Source organism: Onthophagus taurus, chromosome 7 (assembly GCF_036711975.1).
Source record: "Onthophagus taurus isolate NC chromosome 7, IU_Otau_3.0, whole genome shotgun sequence".
In the NCBI taxonomy this organism is placed as follows: domain Eukaryota; kingdom Metazoa; phylum Arthropoda; class Insecta; order Coleoptera; family Scarabaeidae; genus Onthophagus; species Onthophagus taurus.
In genome coordinates this window covers 2,119,913-2,141,692 of record NC_091972.1, presented here as the reverse complement: position 1 = coordinate 2,141,692, position 21,780 = coordinate 2,119,913, and the positions used below count along the sequence as shown (strand labels likewise).

Below are 21,780 nucleotides of genomic sequence, written 5' to 3'. Positions count from 1 at the left end.
AAAAACGACAATCGCGAATATCTCACTTATTATCAAAGATGGAGTATTATAAATAAAACATTATATGGGCAATTTTTTACGAAGAATTCAGTGGCGTAGGTAGAATTTTTTTCCCATCTTTTATTTTCGAGATTTTAGACGTAACTTTATTTTTTTAAATGGAAACCATAGTTGGCTATGACTTAAAATAATTTGTTATTTTCTTCTGATAACAAATATATATAGTTTGTGGGGTATATTTCTTATAGTTATTGAATAATTAACAAAAATTCATTTTGTTTCATCTAAATCTAATGTATGTATTTAAAAGTTAATGTTGCTATGGTGATAACTAAGGCACGGAACTTTTGTAACAAAAGAATACGATTTCCCCTCTCCACTTGTTCTCAGTGGCTTCCTAGAAAACTAGCCAATGAGAACAAGTGGAGGGGGGAAATCGTATCGTTTTGTTACAAAAGTGTCGTGCCCTAGTGATAACCATACATACTATGATGGAATATAATGTATCAATTTTTTTTGTTCTTTCTAAAACTATTGTATGTATTTAAAACTTAATGTTGTTATGGTGATAACCATACCATGAGGGAAAGCATTGTTTCCAATTATTGCCAAAGTTTGTAGCAAGAAGTTTGTAGTAGTATTTAAAAATTCACTAACAACTCTGGCATTATGTGCTGGTGCTCCTTCATATTGAAAATATATCATTTGAGACATATTTAGTGCCAAATTGTCGACCAAAGGCTCAAGTGCTGCCTTAATATATTGAAGTATTTCTCTGAGTTTAACTTTTTATGGTAGATACTATATGGCAAAATTCTATTATCTGAAAGGGCACACCATACATTGAACCCCAAGCTTCTTTGAACACTCAGAGACTTCTTCGGTCCAGATAACATTTTGAACAAACAGCAGACTATTTAATTTTTTTAAATATCATCTACAAAATTCTAATCTTCGATTGACATCTCCGGCACGTAAATAAGGAGTTAGCCCCGCTTTGTAGGGTTTATACTTATTTTTCTTTCATATTCGGGAGCAACGACTTTTGGGTCAAACGTCTTGTTGCAATTTCTCTTGCAGGTCATTTTGGTATGTTTTTGTATGTGGTTTGGGGAAGGACCAAATATCTATAAAATTTTCTGCTAACCGACTGAAGGTTCTTACGTGCGGTTGTCTTCTTTCTGGATATCTTGTGAAATAAAATTCCGCGGCTAACGTCGCATTCTTATCTGATAACATATAGCATTCCATCATGTTACATTTTTCATAATTTTCGAAATTCATTGTAAAGTTTTATTCAGTTTTGTTATATTTTGACACTTAACATGCTGGTGCATCGTACCAGCACATAATGCCAGAGTTGTTATCGAATTTTTAAATACAAACTTTGGCAATTATTTGATACATTATGTTGCATCATAGTATGTATGGTTATCACCATAGCAACATTAACTTTTAAATACATACTTTAGTTTTAGATAGAACAAAATGATTTTTTGTTAATTATTCAATAACTATAAGAAATATACCCCACAAACTATATATATTTGTTATCAGAAGAAAATAACAAATTATTTTAAGCCATAACCAACTATAATTTCCATTAAAAAAAATAAAGTTACGGCTAAAATCTCGAAAATAAAAGATGGGAAAAAAATTCTACCTACGCCACTGAATTCTTCGTAAAAAGTTGCCCATATAATGTTTTATTTATAATACTCCATCTTTGATAATAAGTGAGATATTCGCGAATGTCGTTTTTGCAAAATTTTCAGTTTTTGCCGATAGGGCGAAAACAAAAGACGATAGCTGTTCGGAGTTTTCGGCATTAGCATTATCTCGAAAAACGAGATCATGACATGTAAGCTACTTTTTTTCTATCTCTTTTAGTTTCGGAGATAACCTATGCGGACATCGAAATTGGGACACCCTGTACAAGTATACACGTATATTTTTTTGTCATTCAAAAATCTACAAAGTAATTTGCAAAAGATCTGTTTCGCTCGTGCTGAACTTCTACGAGCTCCTCCGTGTCCTTCTTGAGGAGGTGGCAACCATTCTGTTTCACGCTGATTTTCTGGAAAATAATGTACCACCTCTTGACAGTAATGTAAGTCACTATTGCCATCTCGATGTCTCACAATATTATGTAAAATACACGTACATTTTAGTATATTTGCCGCTTTTTCTGGGCTAACTTCGATATCCTTGCCCAAGATACGCCATTTAGCACGTAGTATGCCAAAAGCACATTCAATACATTTTCTAGCTGTTGACAAGCGATTATTGAAGTGGGATCGAGATTTCTGGAAGGATATGGTCTCATCAAATAAGGGTAGGCACACACGGTCGATTTTTAGTCGGCCGATAGTGTAGTCGATGGACATAAATGTATTAAGTTTAATGTAGCTGCGCACACAACACAACTGCAGATCAACTCGATTTTTTAATCAAAAGGAGTCGATGTGCACTTATGATTAAAAAGTTGTGCAACTATCGTACAACTGCAATAATGCCACAGCTTCATATTGAAGCGCACACACAGTCGATAGTTTAGTTGAGGTCTTTAGGAACTTAGGTTGCGCGCGCAACCTCAAGGTCAAGTTTACTGAGAGTTGAAGTGTCTTCTCTAGTATAACATAAATCAAGTTTCCCTCAATTATTTTATGATAAGTGAATTTATATCAAAAATTAAGTTAAATTATTTTCCGTTTTGCTACCGCAGTTAACTATATACTACACTAAATACAGTGTGTTAATTAATTATCGTACCCGACGTCATCATTGCAAGTATGCAACCAATATCACAGTGCAATACGCATCATACGCAAATCGTGTATTGCAATACCAATATTGTGATAATGGTTGCATACTTTCAATGATGACGTCGGGTACGATAATTAATTACCACACTGTATATTAAAGTAATTCAATTACATTATTTTAAAAACTTGAATTATTTCCAGGTATTATTCAATATTTAATACAATATAAATACAAGTTGTTTCGAAATCGATATGTGTGTGCATACAACACGATTTATGAACAACTAAACAGTTTAGTCGGTTATAAATTGATAATGCATCGCGATTTCAAACCAATCCAACTAAACTGTTTCGTCGATGAATAATCGACCGTGTGTGCCTACCCTAAGTCTTCAACGGATATGCCTCGTCACCAATTAAAACATGAGGTACTTTAATGTTTGTACCAAATAGTTCTCTGTCTGGCGGCATATTAAATACCTTATTTTCAAGTAGATTAAAGAGTTGCGAAGATGAAAATATTCCGCCATCACTTTGCTTTCCTCTGGCGGCAACCTCGATTGTGATAAATTTTTTGTCAGCATCAGCTACTGCTTGTAAGACCACAGAGAAATACTTCAGATAATTAAAATAGCGAGAACCATTTCCTGGAGGGCATTTTATTTGACAGTGCTTGCCGTCAATTGACCCTACGCAATTTGGAAACTTCCAACGTCTGTAGTATCCTTCTGCTACAGTTTGTAATTGCTCTTGACTAGGAACTGGCATGAATTCGTCAACAAATTCATTCCATATTATTTCACATGTTTCATGAACAATTTTGCTAACGGTACAAACTCCCATTCTCAGAGTTGTTGCTAAATTTCGGAATGAGAGTCCTGTAGACAAGAACCTGAAATATCATAACAACTAATTAAATACAAATTCTTTCCAGGATAAGCTGCGTAGGGGAAGTGGAAAAATTTGAAAGATATGTTTCGGGTTGAACTGCATAAAATTCCGAAAAAACGCTCCGGCTCAGAAAATGACAATTATAAGTCAAAATGGCCATTTTTTGATATGATGCTATTTGTAAAGTGAGGATAGATAGTGAGTAATAGTGAGGATGAAGAACAAATTGCAGAAAACGTTAATAATGAAGAGTCAGATACCATACAACATGAACCTTCATCACCATCAACTAGCTCTTCACGTCCTTCATCTTGTACAACGCAAAGAAAGACATTCGCAACACCAACATGTCGTAATAAGAAAAGACCTGCACAAAACGAAATCGACAGACATTACTTGGAATTAGAGCAAAAGAAACTAGATTTATTAGAGCAGGAATTTAAGAAAGATGTTGATATGACAGGTAACCCCGATTATCATTTTTTAAAGAGTCTGCTGCCCTATTTTACGGACATGGACTGTTTAGAAAAATTGGAAGTGCGAGCAAAAATACAAGAAGTTATCACCGAGGCCGTGCGACGCAAACAAAACACTATGCAGTCTATTCAACGTCAAGAAAATTACACAAATCTTCAACTTTACGGAAATGAAAACTTCGATCAAGTACGATCCCAGCCTAGATTACATACAAACTCTGGCGAAAATTTAACAGTGGGAAAAGGTATTCAATATCAACCAATTAGTCAATGTGACGAAAATTATAGCATGTTTCGGCTTGACCCGTGAAAATATAACAATAGAAGATTCTGGGTCTGCAGAATTAATATTAGTGTACTTGTCACTATTTTTGTGTACCTACCTTAATGTTAAAAAAAGCCTTTCTACTGGAGATATGGGTCTCTTAAAATTAGTTACTTTCTTCCGAAGCCTGTCCTTAATTCGTATCAAAATATAATCGAAAGTGCCAATAGACATGCATAAAAATTCGAAAAATTTAGACGGATCTCTTCGTAGATCATAGTACAGTTGGTGAAATTCACCGTTTGTCAAATGAGTTCTGTTTAGGTAATGCACTCCAATTCTTTTCTTCCGCTTCCTTAATATAATCTTTCTAAATAAAATGGGATTTTCTAATAACCACAGCAAACGCACTGACTTCGGTAGCATGTTTACCACGGTACTGATACTAAATAAGCTGTGCTACGACTCTGCTTAATATACACACTTCATCGTTATAACGCTCATCGCTAATCGCTCGCCAATATAAACGCGGCCTTACCCATGACTGACAAAGTGTTGAATAATGAAGCCATTATTCCACAGTTCTGACACGGCCAACTAATCAAAAAAAACAAGATGTCACAGAAATGACAGCTTTCTTATATTGAGGTTATGTCTGAAATGTCTATCAAGTTTATTTTTTTCCTTTTTTTTGATTTTTGTTTCAAAATTAAATAGTTGTAGATAAAGTATAGTATTCAACTTGCGTATATTGGATGTTACCCACTCAAATTACTTCATCTTCGTGGGTAACAGCCGCCATTATACGCTTGTTGAATAATATACTATTATTGCATCGCGTACAAGATTAATCAAAATATTTAATAAAGATTATTGAATCTGAAGTTGTTGTGTAGCCCAAAATCGAATTAACAGTTCCTACCTAGAATTGTTTATCTCTCTCAATTACTCCAGGGATCCGCAAACAACGACGTTGTGGACCTCGGGGCAAATAAGTAAATATAAATCACGTTGGGGGCGCTTGGAGGAAATATGTGTCCCCCAGTTGTTCTGCGGTGTCAGGTGTGAAGGATGGAGGCTCCACATCCGCTCCATTGCAAAGCTGCTCGTCTCCATGGCGACGCGGTCCTTTGCAGGATCGAACCGGATTCGTTATAACTACCACTACGAGATAAATTTCAACTTATTCAGCTCGAAATTTGAATATTTATCTTATCAAGTTCGATCGAAAATATATAAATTTAATTTTTTAATACTATCAAAATAATTTAATCCTTCATAAACAATTGATAGTGACTCAATTTTTAGAATAAAATCTATAATTTTAAAACTAACTTGTTTCGTAACTTCATTCAAGTTCTGAGATAGATGAGAAATTTAATGCAACCTTCAAAGATATGATTCCAAAACAATTACTGAACAATAACATGTATAGTAGACGCCACGAGAGCTGGCAGTAAATCATCGTTTTCCGCTGTTACAAATGCCATACGTAGTAAATAAAAATTCACAAACCGCTAGAGAGTAATGTGTGTTAGAAAGAGATAGCATTAGTTTAATATGTCTGCTGTACAATTCAAATAGCCACGTCGAAAAAGTACGTCTGTTCTTCTAAGGGATGTAACTCTATAATTATAACCTCAAATCGAAACGTCTTGTGAATCTGTTGGTGTTTTCACAAGCCGAAAATGAAATAAATTAATAATTAATGAATAAATTATGAACCACTGTTTAAATAAAACTTACTTAACCCTTTGTGTCCCAACAAGTCAAACATTTTGAAACTTTGTGACAAAATCAGACAGAATTAAAACGCTATCAAAATACACTCAGTAAAGGCCTTTGGAATAAAATTTTAGCAAAATATGCAATCCCCCTATTTTCGCATAGTCTAAGTGTCAAAAAAAATGCTAATTCAAAAATTCCTGGAAACCGTGTTTATTGAAATTAAGAAATAAAACTTATTTTAAATTAAAGCTTGAAGCTTTCTGTTTAAATCGATCTATAACAATCGATGGGTTGAATTAAAAAAATATTGAGAAAAAGAGTATTGAGTTAAAACTAACATTTTCGTATAACCTAAAAGTGTCAAAAAAGATGCTAATTTAAAAATTCCTGGAAGCCGTATTTATTAAAATTAAAGAATGAGACTTATTGTAAATTAAAGCTCAAAGCTTTCTTTTTAAAATGATGTATAATAATTGTTAGGTTTGATTGGAAAAATATTGACAAAAAACATGTTGAAACAAAACTTACATTTTGGTTGGCACCTAAGAGTGCCAAAAAAGATGCTAATTTAAAAATTCCTAGAAGCCGTATTTATTGAAATTAAGGAATGAGACTCATTCTATATTAAAGCTCAAAGCTTTCTCTTTAAAATGATGTATAATAATTGTTGGGTTGGATTGGAAAAATATTTTAAAAAAATCTTGAAATAAAACATACATTTTCGTATAACCTAAGAGTGCCAAAAAAGATGCTAATTTAAAAATTCCTAGAAGCCATTTTATTGAAATTAAGGAATAAAACTTATTTTAAATTAAAGCTCAAAGCTTTCTCTTTAAAATGATGTATAATAATTGTTGGGTTGGATTGGAAAAATATAGAGAAAAAAAAATTTGAAACAAAACTTACATTTTCGAATAACCTAAAAATATTAAAAAGATGCTAATTTAAAAATTCCTGTAAGCCGTATTTATTGAAATTAAGGAATGAAACTTATTTTAAATTAAAGCTCAAAGCTTTCTCTTTAAAATGATGTATAATAATTGTTGGGTTGGATTGGAAAAATATAGAGAAAAAAAAAGTTGAAATAAAACTTACATTTTCGTATAACCTAAGAGTGTCAAAAAAGATGCTAATTTAAAAATTCCTGGAAGCCGTATTTATTGAAATTAAGGAATTAAGCTTATTTTTTGAAACTTTAAATTAAAGCTCAAAGCTTTCTCTTGAAAATGATGTATAATAATTGTTGGGTTGAATTGGAAAAATATTAAGAAAAAAAATGTTGAAACAACACTTACATAGAAACCATGTTTATTGAAATTAAGGAATGAGACTTATTTTAAATTTAAGCTCAATGTTTTCTTTTTAAAATGATCTGTAATTTTCACACCTAACAACCATTTATCAAAGAAATACCTTCTTGAACAACAAAATTCAACAGCACCACTTTTCACTAAACTTCTAACCTCACATCAGGATGAATAAGTTTAAAGTGTACCTAGAAATCCTACAATGCGGATTGCGACGTTTTTTATACAGATTATTTCTTGTATACACTTGTATAGTAGAAAGTACAGACAGCTCTAAATGCGCCGAATAGATAACTACAGTTTAAAATGAGTGTTTAAAATTACCGGTACTTTAAAGTACCGTCGGGCCACAAAGGGTTAATCCCTTGCGACTTGTAAATAACCTTTTAAAGTATTTGATAAATAAATAAATAATTACATAAATTTTATTATAAATTAATATTAACGATTTTTCGCTGCTTAACCGGTACCATTAACGCCTTTTCCGGATTTATCAAAGCTTTTTAGGTTGCATTCACCAACGTTAAAAACGTCGAGCTCTTAAAAACTTTTAGCATCGTTAAAACGATCTCAATAAAGTCGTAAAAATCATAAGTCTATAGAAATAGTTTTCCACCAAAATATAACGTTTTTACATTTCTAACATACATTAAAATCTTCTGTAACAATGACCCTTTTAGACACAGAAAAGGATTTCAATGCACGCTGGCTTCTCGATAATTTAATTTCTCAATGAACTGTTAACCAGGTTATCCCGAATTTCCAGACTATGTCATTTCATATCATTATCGCGCAACCCCTACGATTATGCAGGGATAAAACAAACTAAATTGAACTAAACTGAACAGGGCCCTATTGGAGCCCTGGTATAGTCACCCTAATCACATGAACCTGTTTAGGGATTTTCCAAAGATTAGCTGAAACATGCATCTTCTTCCCTGAAACGAACAAACCACAAAACCCCCTGCTTAACGATTTTTTTTAGCAAATGATGTAGATGTTGACCCGGTTTTATTTACAATCTCACAAAGATAGATCATGTGGGATTGCAACTCAGATTAGTTGTGTTAATATTCTCAAAATGGAAAGTTATCCAATTATGGCTCGACGTTGATACATTGGCGGAAGCTCGCCGATTATGGATTGAATGTGAAACTCAAACCCGTGTAGGTTTCAGTAATAACGATTTATTAACCCAGGATTCTTGGATGAGTACAATATTATTCATCATATCGAGCTAGAAATAGGTAAATGGTAAAATTTGGAGTCTTAGAGTCGGCAATGAATGATTTTACTGTCGATTGGGTTCCCTCTTTTAACCTGTAACACAGGCTCCATTTCCCTTTAACCAATTGATCAACTTGCAGAACTTTTCGTGGCAAGAGACACTCCAGCTGGCGATATCTATGTGTGCCCTTTGATTTAAGGTCTATGTCATACGTCTGAAACCAGATTGGGACACTCGACATGGAAAGATGATGAAACGTATGCTTTTAGCTAGTGTTCGTTTCCAAGTCGAGAGAGGGTTTAGGAGGGGTTCTGGAACGTTGCCTCTTATGTTGCCCCCATTGCTTATGCTGCGAGGGTTGCTTTCTCTGCATTGTTGTGGATGTCGCGCTTTACCTACCGATGGATAAGGTTTATGAGGGGGCCCCCTAAACGAGTTCCTTTTCGGCCTCGTTTGATATTCGGACTCTTTACGAAGAAGACGAAGTGGTGCTCTTAGAACTCATTCCCCTCTGAAAACAAAATTTAACCCTTATAATGATATACAGGTGTCTCAGCGAGACCGGTCATTAGACGTTTCTAAGGTTTTGGCGAAAAAAAAACTTGAGAATTCAGACTTAAGTATTATTAATTACGATCTCTTCGACTAAAATATTTTCAGATTTCTTACACTTCCGGTTATACCGGAAGTCGCCACCTACTTTATTTTTTTAAATGGAACACCCTGTATATTTTTACATATTTGGATTTGTCTGTTTTCAAGATTTATAAATTACTTTACTTTTTGCCATTTGATTGGGCCGTTCTCGAGTTATTCGAATTTTTCTAGAAAAATCTGCTCCAGCAGACATTTGTTCAAAAAATCAGAGAACATTCGATTTTTGGGATATCACTTTAGGATTCAGAACATGCTTAAGCAACATGATGGAGTATGTTTTGGTGCCTAGAACGGCTGTCTAGAACGTTTGGTCACTTTACTATGGCACGTTAACTTCTCGAAATTTGGAAGAGCCATAACTTCATTTTTTTAAATGGCACCCCCCATATTTTATTACTTAGTCGTCTTCGGTGTCTCATGCTACATCTTTTATATCCGATATGTCCCATACCTAACATTAATAGTTTGGGAGATAATTAGGGTTTTTTGAAAAATGCACACATATATGGATATTTAGCCTAGTGTGCCATGGAAAACAAATGTTTAATGACTTATTGACAAACGTCAAAGTCTGATTTACGTTGATTGATGCTTGTGAGTCTAAAACCAGTTAAAATGGATATTAATAACGTATAATATATAAAACTAACGTATAATAACAAAAAATTTGCTTCTATTCTTCTAAATTTACCTTTTGTCGTCGGAGGTAAATGTGGATAATTTTCATTAAACATTCTGCAAGTTCTACTAAGAACTTTGTCGCACTTTTCGTGCACAAAAAACAAATTATGGATTTCTTCATTTGTATAAACATTATTTACGTTATTAACATCCATTTTAACTGGTTTTAGACTCACAAGCATCAATCAACGTAAATCAGACTTTGACGTTAGTCAATAAGTCATTAAACATTTGTTTTCCATGGCACACTAGGTTAATATTGATAATATATGTGAGCATTTTTCAAAAAACCCTAATTATTTCTCAAACTATTAATGTTAGGCATAGGACATATGGAGTATAAAAGATGTAAAATGAGACGCCGAAGACGACTAAGTAATAAAATATGGGGGGTGCCATTTAAAAAAATGAAGTTATGGTGCTTCCAAATTTCGAAAAGTTAACGTGTCATAGTAAAGTGACCAAACGATCTAGACAGCTGTTCTCGGCACCAAAACATACTCCATAATGTTGTTTAAGCATGTTCTGAATCCTAAATTGATGTCTCAAAAAACAAGTGTTCTATGATTTTTTGAACAAATGTCCGCTGGAGCAGATTTTTCTAGAAAAATTCGAATAACTCGAGAACGGCCGAATCAAATTGCAAAAAGTAAAGTTATTTATAAACCTTCAAAACAGACAAATCCAAATATGCAAAAATATACAGGGTGTTCCATTTAAAAAAATAAAGTAGGTGGCGACTTCCGGTACAACCGGAAGTGCTAGAAATCTGAAAATATTTTAGACGAAGAGAACGTAATTGATAATACTTATAGTTCATTTTCTTTCTATAATACCTGTCAATTTGTTGTAAAGTTGGCAAAATTAACAGGGAGTTTTGTTTTATCATGTTTTGAAGTAAATATGTCACATTGACGTTTGAGCTTTCGTTATTAAAAAGAAAAGGTGCAGTAAAAGTGTTGTGGGGTGTTTATTTGCCATTTATTTACCTAGAAAAGGTATTTTATTCTATTAATTACTTTGCAGCACGTTTTTACAACAAATATGTACAGGGTGGTTCAAATTCGATGTCCGAATAGGCTAACTCGGAAACTATAAGAGTTAGAAAAAAAGTAGCTTACATGTCATGATCTCGTTTTTCGAGAAACTGCTAATGCCGAAAACCTCATAGCGCTATCGTCTTTTGTTTTTCCGCTAGAGGCTAAAATTGAAAATATCGTAAAACCAACAAGCGCAATTATCTTGGTTATTATTATAGCTGGAGTATTATAACAAAGACATTATATGGACACTTTTTTACAGAGAATTTGATGACGTAGTCAAAAAAATTTTTTGGTTTTAGATTTTGAGATATTATCACAATGTTCGTTTTTTTAAATGGAAACAACCACTGATTATTCGCTTATTAAATTCGTTATTTTTTTCTGATTACAAAAATATAGGGTTCGAAAGGTCTATTTCTTATTGTTTTAGAATAAAGCTAAAAATTTACTTTTCTTTTAGTGTCTTCCAAAAAATTAAATTTACAGTTTTCTGTAAATTACGGTACTATAATTAAAAATGAAAAAAAAAACATATTTCTGATATTTGAAACAAATATATTTGTTGAACTATTTAATTTATATATGTAATTATGCAAAAGTTGAAATAGATTGCATTATTTCACATTTTTTATTAATATTTAATATTATTCTTAAATGACTTAATAAATTATTGATAGATGGCGCCATATGTTTTTTTTAAATTCAAATAAACAGCAACATTTGTATTCAAAAATTTTCTGAAGTGTCACTTTAAAAATCCTGTTTTTTAAGATGGATTACGAAAATTACGAAAAGTTTAACATATTAGAATGTTACATATTAGAAAATAAAGTAAATTTTATATAAATTTTTAGTAGAATAATTTTTAGTTATAATACCGTAATTTACAGGAAACTGTAAATTTAATTTCGTCGACGACACTAGATGGAAATTTTATAAAAAAAGTTTATTTTTAGCTTTATTCTAAAACAATAAGAAATAGACCTATCTAACCCCATATTTTTGTAATCAGAAAAAAATAAAGAATTTAATAAACGAATAATCAGTGGTTGTTTCCATTTAAAAAAATGAAAATTGTCATGATATCTCAAAATCTAAAATCTTAAAAATTTTTTTGTCTACATCATCAAATTCTCTGTAAAAAAGTGTCCATATAATGTCTTAGTTATAATACTTCACCTAGAATAATAACGAAGATAATTGCACTTGCTGGTTTTACGATATTTTCAATTTTGGCCTCTAGCGGAAAAACAAAAGACGATAGCGGTATGAGGTTTTCGGCATTAGCAGTTTCTCGAAAATCGAGATCATGTCATGGAAGCTCCTTTTTTTCTAACTCTTATAGTTTCCGAGTTAGCCTATTCGGACATCGAATTTGAACCACCCTGTACTTCGTTAAAATCGTATTTATCTAAAAATGTATTTTATTTATTTTAACCTCAACTATTTAGTTACTGAAAATATTACTAAAAATCAGGAAAACAACATAAATTATATAAGGGTACTAGATAATACCAACAGAAACTCTAAATAATTTACATTGACAAGTATTATAGAAAAAGAACGAACTATAAGTCTGAATTCTCAAATTTTTATTTAGCCAGAACCCCAGAAACGTCTAATGACCGGTCTGTATACTGAGACACCCTGTATATGTAGAAACGCAATTAAAACAACGTAGACAAAAACTTATTTAAAATAGATATAAAATAGTTATTAAAGAAGTTTTTTCGAAACAAATTTAGAATAGTGATTAACAAAGAAGTTAACGAAGAACGATTTTGCTGACCGATTTCCAATTTGTTACCATTCAAGAACGTACCCCGAGAAGGGGGTTAATTAAACTTCGCCGACTTTTCCTCAACCTCTATTTACTTTGAAAGACGGCAGACTCCCCTACTGGTGGCGATAAATCGATGCCACTACTTCTAAACTCGTACCGCAAAATGCAATTTTAATTACGCTGGTCACTTTAATTGGTATTTCCCACAAAAAAAATGTAGAAAATTCTCTTTAACGTATCTAGCTTTGTATCTACCATAACAATAGATGGGACTTCTTTGATCTTTGAAGTATATAAAACATGTCTTTCGTTTTCATCTATCAACAAGGATATAAAATGTTTACTACCTCCGTTTCAATTTCCTCAGAATTGTAAAGTAAGCAGGAAAAGATCAGGAAAAATGGAGTACTTTTCTATAAAAAGATAAAAAAGTTGTATTCGTTTTAATTAATATCGATGGAAATATCTTTTTGAAAATTTCTTTGAGATGATATAACACGTGTCATGTGAGTCGAAGCGGTTGAATATTAAAAAAAGGGCATACAAGGGATGTTTACGAGACGGGGAATGAATAATGTTCCTTATATTAAAGTGCACAAAAAATCCGATTGTAATTAAATTTCTAAGCCCTTTGAAAGCTTAAACGTCCGAATAATTTTTTTTATGCCACTGTAATGCAGAGTATAGCATTTTATACTGATGGACGTACCCCGCAAAATCGAAACCCCAAGGTTCTTTAAGTGGATTTCTTCCACCGGAAGAGAAACACTATAAAAATTTTATTACCACTTAACCCCCATGGGTATTTTATTATGAGAATTATGTGATCACGTTTGATTACTTTTATAAAAACCCAAAGTTATAGCGTATCATTACTTTTTTCGTTTTTCCCAAAAAAATGTATTATATGTTATAAGGGAATTGAGAATTCTATGATATGAATTGCACAGATACAAAAAATATTCCATTACAGACAAAATCTTGTACGAAATCAACCAGAAACGATGTCATGCGACGTAACTCGCGACAAAATCGCAAATTTCCCGTCACCGTACATCTCATATTTACTCCGTGCGGAGGCGTCACGACGCTCAGTATCAATATTCCGCGACGCCCCATCCCTTTTCCATAATCCCGTCGGCGATGCCATTCCCTTGCAAATTGAATACCGTATCCATTCGTTCCATTTCGGTTTTCCGCAGGACTACAACGACGACATCCGTCAGGAACAAATGTGGGAGATGCAGGTGCTGTCTAGTCAACGGAACAACGGAGGCGCCTCCAAGGGAGATCCCGAAGCGAGTGGAGAATCAAGTGCAGCAATGGAATTTGGCGAAGATCGTCTTAGTGCCGGTACGGCTGATGGAGCTCCTGACAGTCCTCAAGAAGAACATCCTGCTCTTAGAGGGGTACAACCAAGTAAGACTATTTCTTTTTCTATGTTTTAAATTATCAATTATTCAAATGTTTATTATAAAAGTTTGTGGAATAAATCGTCGGTATACAAGAGAAAGTGACTAAGTCCACAGATAGTGGTTTTGAGTTATTAGTATTCTAATTTTTGCTTCTTATTATAAAATCAATTATTTTACATGAGATTAGTTTATAATGATTTTTATAAATAATATAGTTTTTAGAATATCGTCTCCGGGCGTGCAATAGAGGTATTATTGTGAATAATTACAAATTTTACAGGAGAACGAAAAAACTATATAATTGAAGGAGATTCGGAAAAATATCATAAAAAATTGTATTGACGCTGATTTATATACATTTTGAATGTAACAGATCACACAAAAACAATCGGAACACCTTTTTTCTCCAAAAATTCGCTTATGCAAGTGGGGGTATTGCTACACTTTAAAATTCACATTGTTGGTATTTACCACTTTACGGTTTCATTGTACCTATTTTAGGATTTAGAAATAATATATTTGTGCAAAACAAATAAAAGCCCTGTCTACTCAAAAATTTATTTATTATTATATTATTTATTTATGCATAGAAATTTATCAAAACGCTTCAAAAGAAAATCAACTTAATTATTCAACTGAAAGAAAAACTTTAGTTTTTAATTTTCTTCTTTTTATGTTCGTGCGACAATGCATCGTAAAATGGATGATGATCTTTTTCTATAACTCCCTTTAAGTCTTGCAAGTGGTTGTATTTGTCGTCAGATATTGGCAGTTGTCTTTTATAAAGCGGCATAGTGTAAGAAGCAGTTTCTTGAGGACATCTTCGATGAGGTAATTCTTACCAATTTTTAGAGTAGTCCAAGGTGTATAAAACTTTACCATCAGGTAAATATTTTATTTGACGAACATCGACTACAACGGGATCTCCCACACGCTTTCCTGGCCTAATGGACGGAAAATTAGAAGGCATTTCATATTTTTTAAAGAAAGTGTGATCTAGAACTTTTATCTCGTATGGAAGATTTGGTCGAGCCAGCCGCATTCTTGCCACGTAGTCAGTCGGCGAGTTGATAGAAGGATGGAAGTAATGTTCTAATGCTGAATGGACAGAATCAGCTTCCATCATGGTATGTGTCCCTTTTCTAAGAAAAGCTGGTGAATTGTTACTTTTTTTCAACGGCAAAGTCATTAAGAGCACTTGCCAAGACCTTATTGCGGTTTTGATAGTTGCATCCGTCCGAAATCAGAACAAATGATCTAATTTTGTTCTGGTCCTCCAGCTTGGACAGCAAGTAATCAATTACACAGGACGTGAATTCATTCGATGAAACTCCGCCATTAGCTTCGTGCCATACATATAGCGCAACCCTTTTGTCGTTTAACGAATAAATGGTAAAATTGTGTAGTTGTAGCTTCAGCTTATAGTAGCTTACTGAAGCTAGGAGTTTTGGGCATGTCAAAACACTCTGAAGGTCTATGGTGACAACAAAGTTTTCATCACTTGCACTAGCCTTCAGAGCTTTTTCTTCTCTACCAGCTTTTTCTTTTCCACGGTGAAGATTATATTCGACTTCAGAAACATTTCCACATTTATAACCAACACAAGTATCACATTGATCTTTGCGAGGTTTGTGGATAGAAATTTTTTCATCCCTCAAAATACATTTAAATGATTTAAGGTGCGTTACTTCTTTTTCATTTTCTGTACACCAAGTCTTGTATATTTTATACATATTTTGTTTTGAAACAAAAGCATTGTCAACATAATGTCTAGATGAAGATGCTCTACAATAGTGTGACGGTACTTTTGGTATCAAACTAAGCCACTCAACAACAGTGCGGCTTAATTTCTGTTGCTGTAACCTTGACGAGTTTCTTTTTTGTTTATTATTCATCGGAACTTCAAAGTGACTTATAGTATCATCTGTAGATGACTCAGAGACCGACCTGCTTTCTTTTAGCCATCTCTTCAAGCAGTCTTCACCCAAACTTAAAGTATGTAAAAATATCTTGTGACAAACTTTGAGTCTTTCCCCATTTCGCTTCGTAAGAAAATAGTCATGACCTTCATTTTTCTTGAAATCACCATCCTTATTTTTTATGTCTTTTCTTCGTCTGCGAATTGGTCTGGTGACAACGAGATTTCGGATAAATAGTTTTTTTTCATTCCAAGTATCTAGCTTCCATAGTCTTCGAAAAATATCTTGTCTGTCTTCATCGGTAAGTGAAGCGCATAAAAAAGATTTTTTTGTTATTTTTTCTATTTCTATTGTGTTGTGATTGCATCTTGCCTTTAAATGTCTAGCTTCCCTTGGAGTACGTGTTATATGTTTTTCTTTATTTCTTCTGTAACCTTCATAACCTTTACCTCGAACTCTTTTTAATTTTGTTTCTAGCTTGTCTCCTCGCTTCAAATGTGTCCTTTTCTTTAAAATGATTTCGCCTTCCTCATCACTACTTTCTGGTTCAAAATCAGAATCGTTTTCTGCATTTTTTATTTGTTTATATTTTTTACCCATCTCTGTACCTCCGCTAGAATCAGAATAAGAATCTTCCGATTGTTTTTGTTCTTCTTTGCCCTCTACTGCCTCTTTGACGTTCTCGAACTTTTCACGGACTTCATCCTCTGTTTCTTCGTTGTTTTCTATGATACAAGGATCTTCGACAGATCCAAAATCAGTGTTCTCCATCTCCTCTGGAACGTGAATGAGCACAAAATGTGGACTTCTTCGTAATTCTTCGAGTTCTTCAAGTCCGATGCTTGGATTTTCACCCAGACCAAAAGTTGAATGCCTATCTGCAGTTTCTATCTCATTCGATTTTTCCAGGACCGTGTCATTCGTGTGCAGGTATCTATCATTATTACCTGGCTCCTCTATGTAAATAATGTCATTACACGTTTCTAGTTGAATTGTCTTCTTTTTTTCTTCTATCAGATTGGTGTATTCCAATGGTTGTGGTTGTGGAACTGCATCTTCACTTTTCTGCGACATATCATCATTGATGTGTGTATCATTGATTGTGTCATTGATAGAGTGTATCAAGCGTCCCATCGGAGCTAACTACATAATTTCCAGTAACAATTTTTGGTGGATCTGGTCGAGATAAACAGTTCCTTTTGGCACTGTTATTCATCTGCACCAGGTTCATTATTTTTCGTGTCCTTGAAGACATTTTTCCTGGAAATAAAATACTACATTCAAGCATAAAATTTGGCTAAAAATATTTATACACAGGATACTCTGCATGAAAAACCACTCCTTCTTTATCATTTCAAGGAATGTGAAATGAAATACTGTGACTATTCTGATTTGTTCTAAAATCTGACTGGTATCAAAACAATGTCGAAGTGATTAAAAAGAAATAAATGGTTCTACCAGCGAGAATTCTTGAGAGTAAAAGTATTTACCCCTTTTTGTTTACTTCTGCTAATGGGTCTATATTTTCACAAATCGTCTTATAACACAAAAATAAACTATTTATTATAAAAAATGATACATACCTTTATAACGGCTTCTTCGATTCTAAATTCACTTCAAGCACTAATTTAGCATTCGAATTTTAAGGAAATTGGCAAATAAACGTTGTAAATAAACTGTTTAACCGCTGTAGAATTGAATTTAGAGGTTAGGAAATGCAACCGATGTGCATTCAGTCTTGCGAAAATATAAATCCAATGTACTAAAGAACGCACATCGGAGATATTGAACGCCTGGTAAATAACACCAATGTTGCGTAATTGCACATTGGGTATATTTCTGTCATAGTATTTGGGCATGCGTCACATTGGCGATTGAAAAAGTTGTTTTGAATACCATGTTAGTGGACTGCGGAACATTAGAGATATCGCCAGAAGATGCGGCAATCTCCAATGCGTCTTTTAGTGTCAAAACCTAGATTTAGGAAGGTATGTCACATTGGAGGTATTGCACGCCCGGCGACGATATGTATTTTAAATTTAAAAAGTCTATAATTAATTTAAGCAAATACTAAACCAGTAACTCATTTCAACTGCATAGGTTTGTAATGGTTTCTATGAACAATGCAGATTCTAGAATATGTATTTAAACTTAAAAAAGACTATAATTACACAAATAGTAGTAACTAGTTTCAACTTCATATGTCTTCATCACTATATTCATTGTGTGAGGGTTCTGGACACTTGTCTTTCAAGGAATTGTCACTCGGTATGTCAAAGTACCAACCATGGTATTCGATCGGAATTACCCCCTTACGGCAAAGTTGAATTAAATCGTTTTTCTTCTTTATCGATATAGGCAAGGGTTCAGTATAACATTTCTTTAGCTTAGTTTCTTTTGGAATATTATTACTGGGCCTACCTTTTGCTTTGCCTTTAATGTTAAACATTTTATACTCTTCATCATAGTTATATCGGAACATTATAAACTTTTTTTTCTCTTTTTCGTGCCGAATAATTGTATTTTGTAGTATAGATGTATTGAGTGCTTTCAAGTCAATAATGTCACGGTAAGTCATTTGCTCTACAATGTAGGCACCAGAAGTTTTATTTTTGCCTCTCTTGGATCTTGCTAGTGTCATAATTGTCTTCCAATCATTAAGACAAAATACAGGAATGTATTTTTTTGCACTTTCAATGCATCGAATCGGCCTCCATGTGCGAGTGACCTTTTTCTAAAAAGTTGTGAGTAATAATCTCTATAGGTAACTGGTTGACTACAAACAACAAAAGAGCCGCAATGTATTTATTTCGGTTTTGGCCGCCACATGTGTCGCTAAAGAGTGACACTTCTTTGACAATATCAGGTAAAGTTTTAAACCACTTCAATAAAGCTGTACCTATTTCACAACTTCCTCGTTGGCCATCAACTTCGGACCAAAGGTAACAATATCCCTTATTTGGTGGAGCTGCTTCATAAATTGCTAAATGTAGTAAAGAGGTGATACATCGGAGCATGGAATTTGCAGGACACTCTGTAAGTCAAAACTTACTGATACAAAAGTTTCTGTACTTTTGTAGAAATACTTCTGTACATTTGTAGCGGCAATTGTCACAATTTACATTTCTAGGGGACTTTGCAGACATTTGTTTGCCTTTAGTATTAATATACGCTAAACACGATTTTTTTAATAACTTGTTTTTCTCACGTTTTGTTTCTTGAGGATTTTTTATTACCCATCTGCGTTTTTCTATAACTTGCGTAGGATTTACTACTATCCGTGCAAAAAGTCAAGGCCCCTCACTTTAGAGATCGATATCTTCGCAACCGCTCAATGGAAAAAATTGCGGTAAAGTTTATTGTAATCAGTGAACATTTCTGCGTATCACATGTTAATTTGGAAATTTTCGGGTCCGCGATTTTTCTTTTATCACGAGTTAAACGAAAAAAGTACCCGATTTTTGAAAGTGCCAGCAACCTTGTCTATTTTGCGATTTTTTTTCTCCAAAACTATTTGACGAAAAAAATTCAAATTTGAATTGGTGGTAAACCGATGTGTTCTTAATGTGGGGTATATTTTATTTTTTCGATATTCCATATAGTTTCGCGGAAAATCGCGGATTAGTAGGATAAAAACCACCTGGCGGATTTTAACGCGGTTTTTACCAAAATATGTCAAATAATGTCGGTTGTCGGATTCCGTTATGAGATTTTCAAAATGAGGACTCCCTAATATTTTAAGAGCGATTTAATGGAATTACAAATTAAAGAGAAACAGAAATAAGCTATGCGGGGAGAGAAGGGTTCCGTCCAATCGGAACAGATGGTTTGTCCCAGACAGTACGTCGCGCCTTTATCTTACCTACATAAAGAAATGAGGCGCGACGTCCTGTCTGGGACGCACCATCTGTTCCGATTGGACGGAAACCCCGTCACCCCGCAGAGCTTATATCTGTTTCTCTTTAATTTATCATTCCATTAAATCGCTCTTAAAAAATTAGGGAACTCTAGCCGTTTTCGACATAACGGCGTCTTACTAAACCGCGATTTTCCGCGAAAATGTATGGAATATCGAAAAAATAAAATATGCCACTCATTAAGAACACACCAGGCTACCACCTGTTCAAAATTCAAATTTTTTCGTACGATAGTTTTCGAGAAAAAAAATTGCAAAGTTAACAAAGTTGCCGGTACCGTAAAAAGTCGTGTACTTTTTTCATTTAATTCGCGATAAAAGGAAAATCGTAGATCCGAAAATTTTCAAATTAACATATGTTACGTAGAAATGTTGAGTGATTATAACAAACTTTGTCGCAATTTTTTTTATCGAGCGGTTGCGAAGATATCGATCTCTAAAGTGAGGGGCCTTGACTTTTTGCACGGATAGTAGTGGTTCATTTATTATTAAAGTCGTAAAGCTTGTATTACTAGAATTAGTAGCAAATTCTACCGAAACATCCCTAAGATCATTAATAATTTCTTGTGCGTTGTTATAATAATTTTTCGAACAACTCATTTTGCCACTAAAATAAGGTATTATTGCATTAGCTTATTATTTTTTAAAACTAAATATCCGAAAAACAAAATTATTGTAATACGTGTAGATAGTTACCAAATATTAAGTCTAATAACATAGAACACAATTTTATTTTGATTTAAGTAATAATAATTGTTATGATAAACTGTTTAAACTTCAAACGTCACTCTCTTTTCCCTGTCTGTCACATCATATTTCTGTATCTTTTCTCTCGTTTTTTTTTTTCGTTAAGCATAATGCATGGCTATCTTAATTTAAGTCAAATCCTAGAGATAAAAATATTAACAAGAAAACATGACTAAGGCCCACTTTTACCATCCTCCTGATAAACTATCTAGAGGATAGTTGCCATGGTTACCACGGTTTTAAGCGCTCTCATTAGCTAAGAACTGGATTTATCTATCGGATAAATTTATCAGGAGGTGGTAAAAGTGGGCCTTAGGGCCGGTTGTACAATATACCGATAAACTTCCCGACAGCGCTGTCTGGCCGATAAGTTAGTTTGTACTGTATTACAATGTACGGTTATTTTTATCGGGGAGATTATTGACAGGATAACTTATCGGGTATTCAGAGGTGCCGATAAGGCGGTTATCCGCCAGATATGTATGGTTACCAAGGTTTTTATATAACAATATTGACAAACGTTGTCTGTCGTGAAAAAGTTTGGTTAGTTTGTTGTTCTGGAAGGAAAAAAATAAACGTACTGCTAATTATACACAATTAGGTGTATATTAGGCAATTATATTTAATTGCCTAATATACATGTGTTTCATGAGGAATGGTACATACGTTAATATGTTATAGATTTGTTCATTTTAAACAGAAATGTTCCTAAAAACATGTGCTCAATTATCAAAGGTAACTGAAATACAGCTAGTTAATGCATAAACTGATTTATTTAAATGTGTACATAAAATATCGTTGGCGATTAATTGAAATTGTAGAAATTCTAGCTAATATTATAGAAAATAAAAAAACGGATGCACTTGGAAAGAGCATCAAGATATGCACAAGAGAGCATATCTTGTATTTTAGAAACCGGCATAGCAAAAGAATTGTCAAACTTTTAATTCAACCGGCAC

The 21,780-nt window shown here is 33.4% G+C and overlaps 1 protein-coding gene across 3 annotated transcripts in view; it reads left to right on the top strand.

The window, feature by feature from the left end:
• LOC111421286 (KH domain-containing, RNA-binding, signal transduction-associated protein 2-like) overlaps window positions 1–21,780 on the top strand; it is a 249,709-nt gene that overhangs the window by 207,121 nt on the left and 20,808 nt on the right. For all 3 annotated transcript variants that reach the window (XM_071197442.1, XM_071197441.1, XM_071197439.1), the window contains one exon: window positions 14,027–14,243. In XM_071197442.1, coding sequence (XP_071053543.1) covers window positions 14,027–14,243 — 217 coding nt within the window. The remainder of the gene's footprint in view (window positions 1–14,026; window positions 14,244–21,780) is intronic.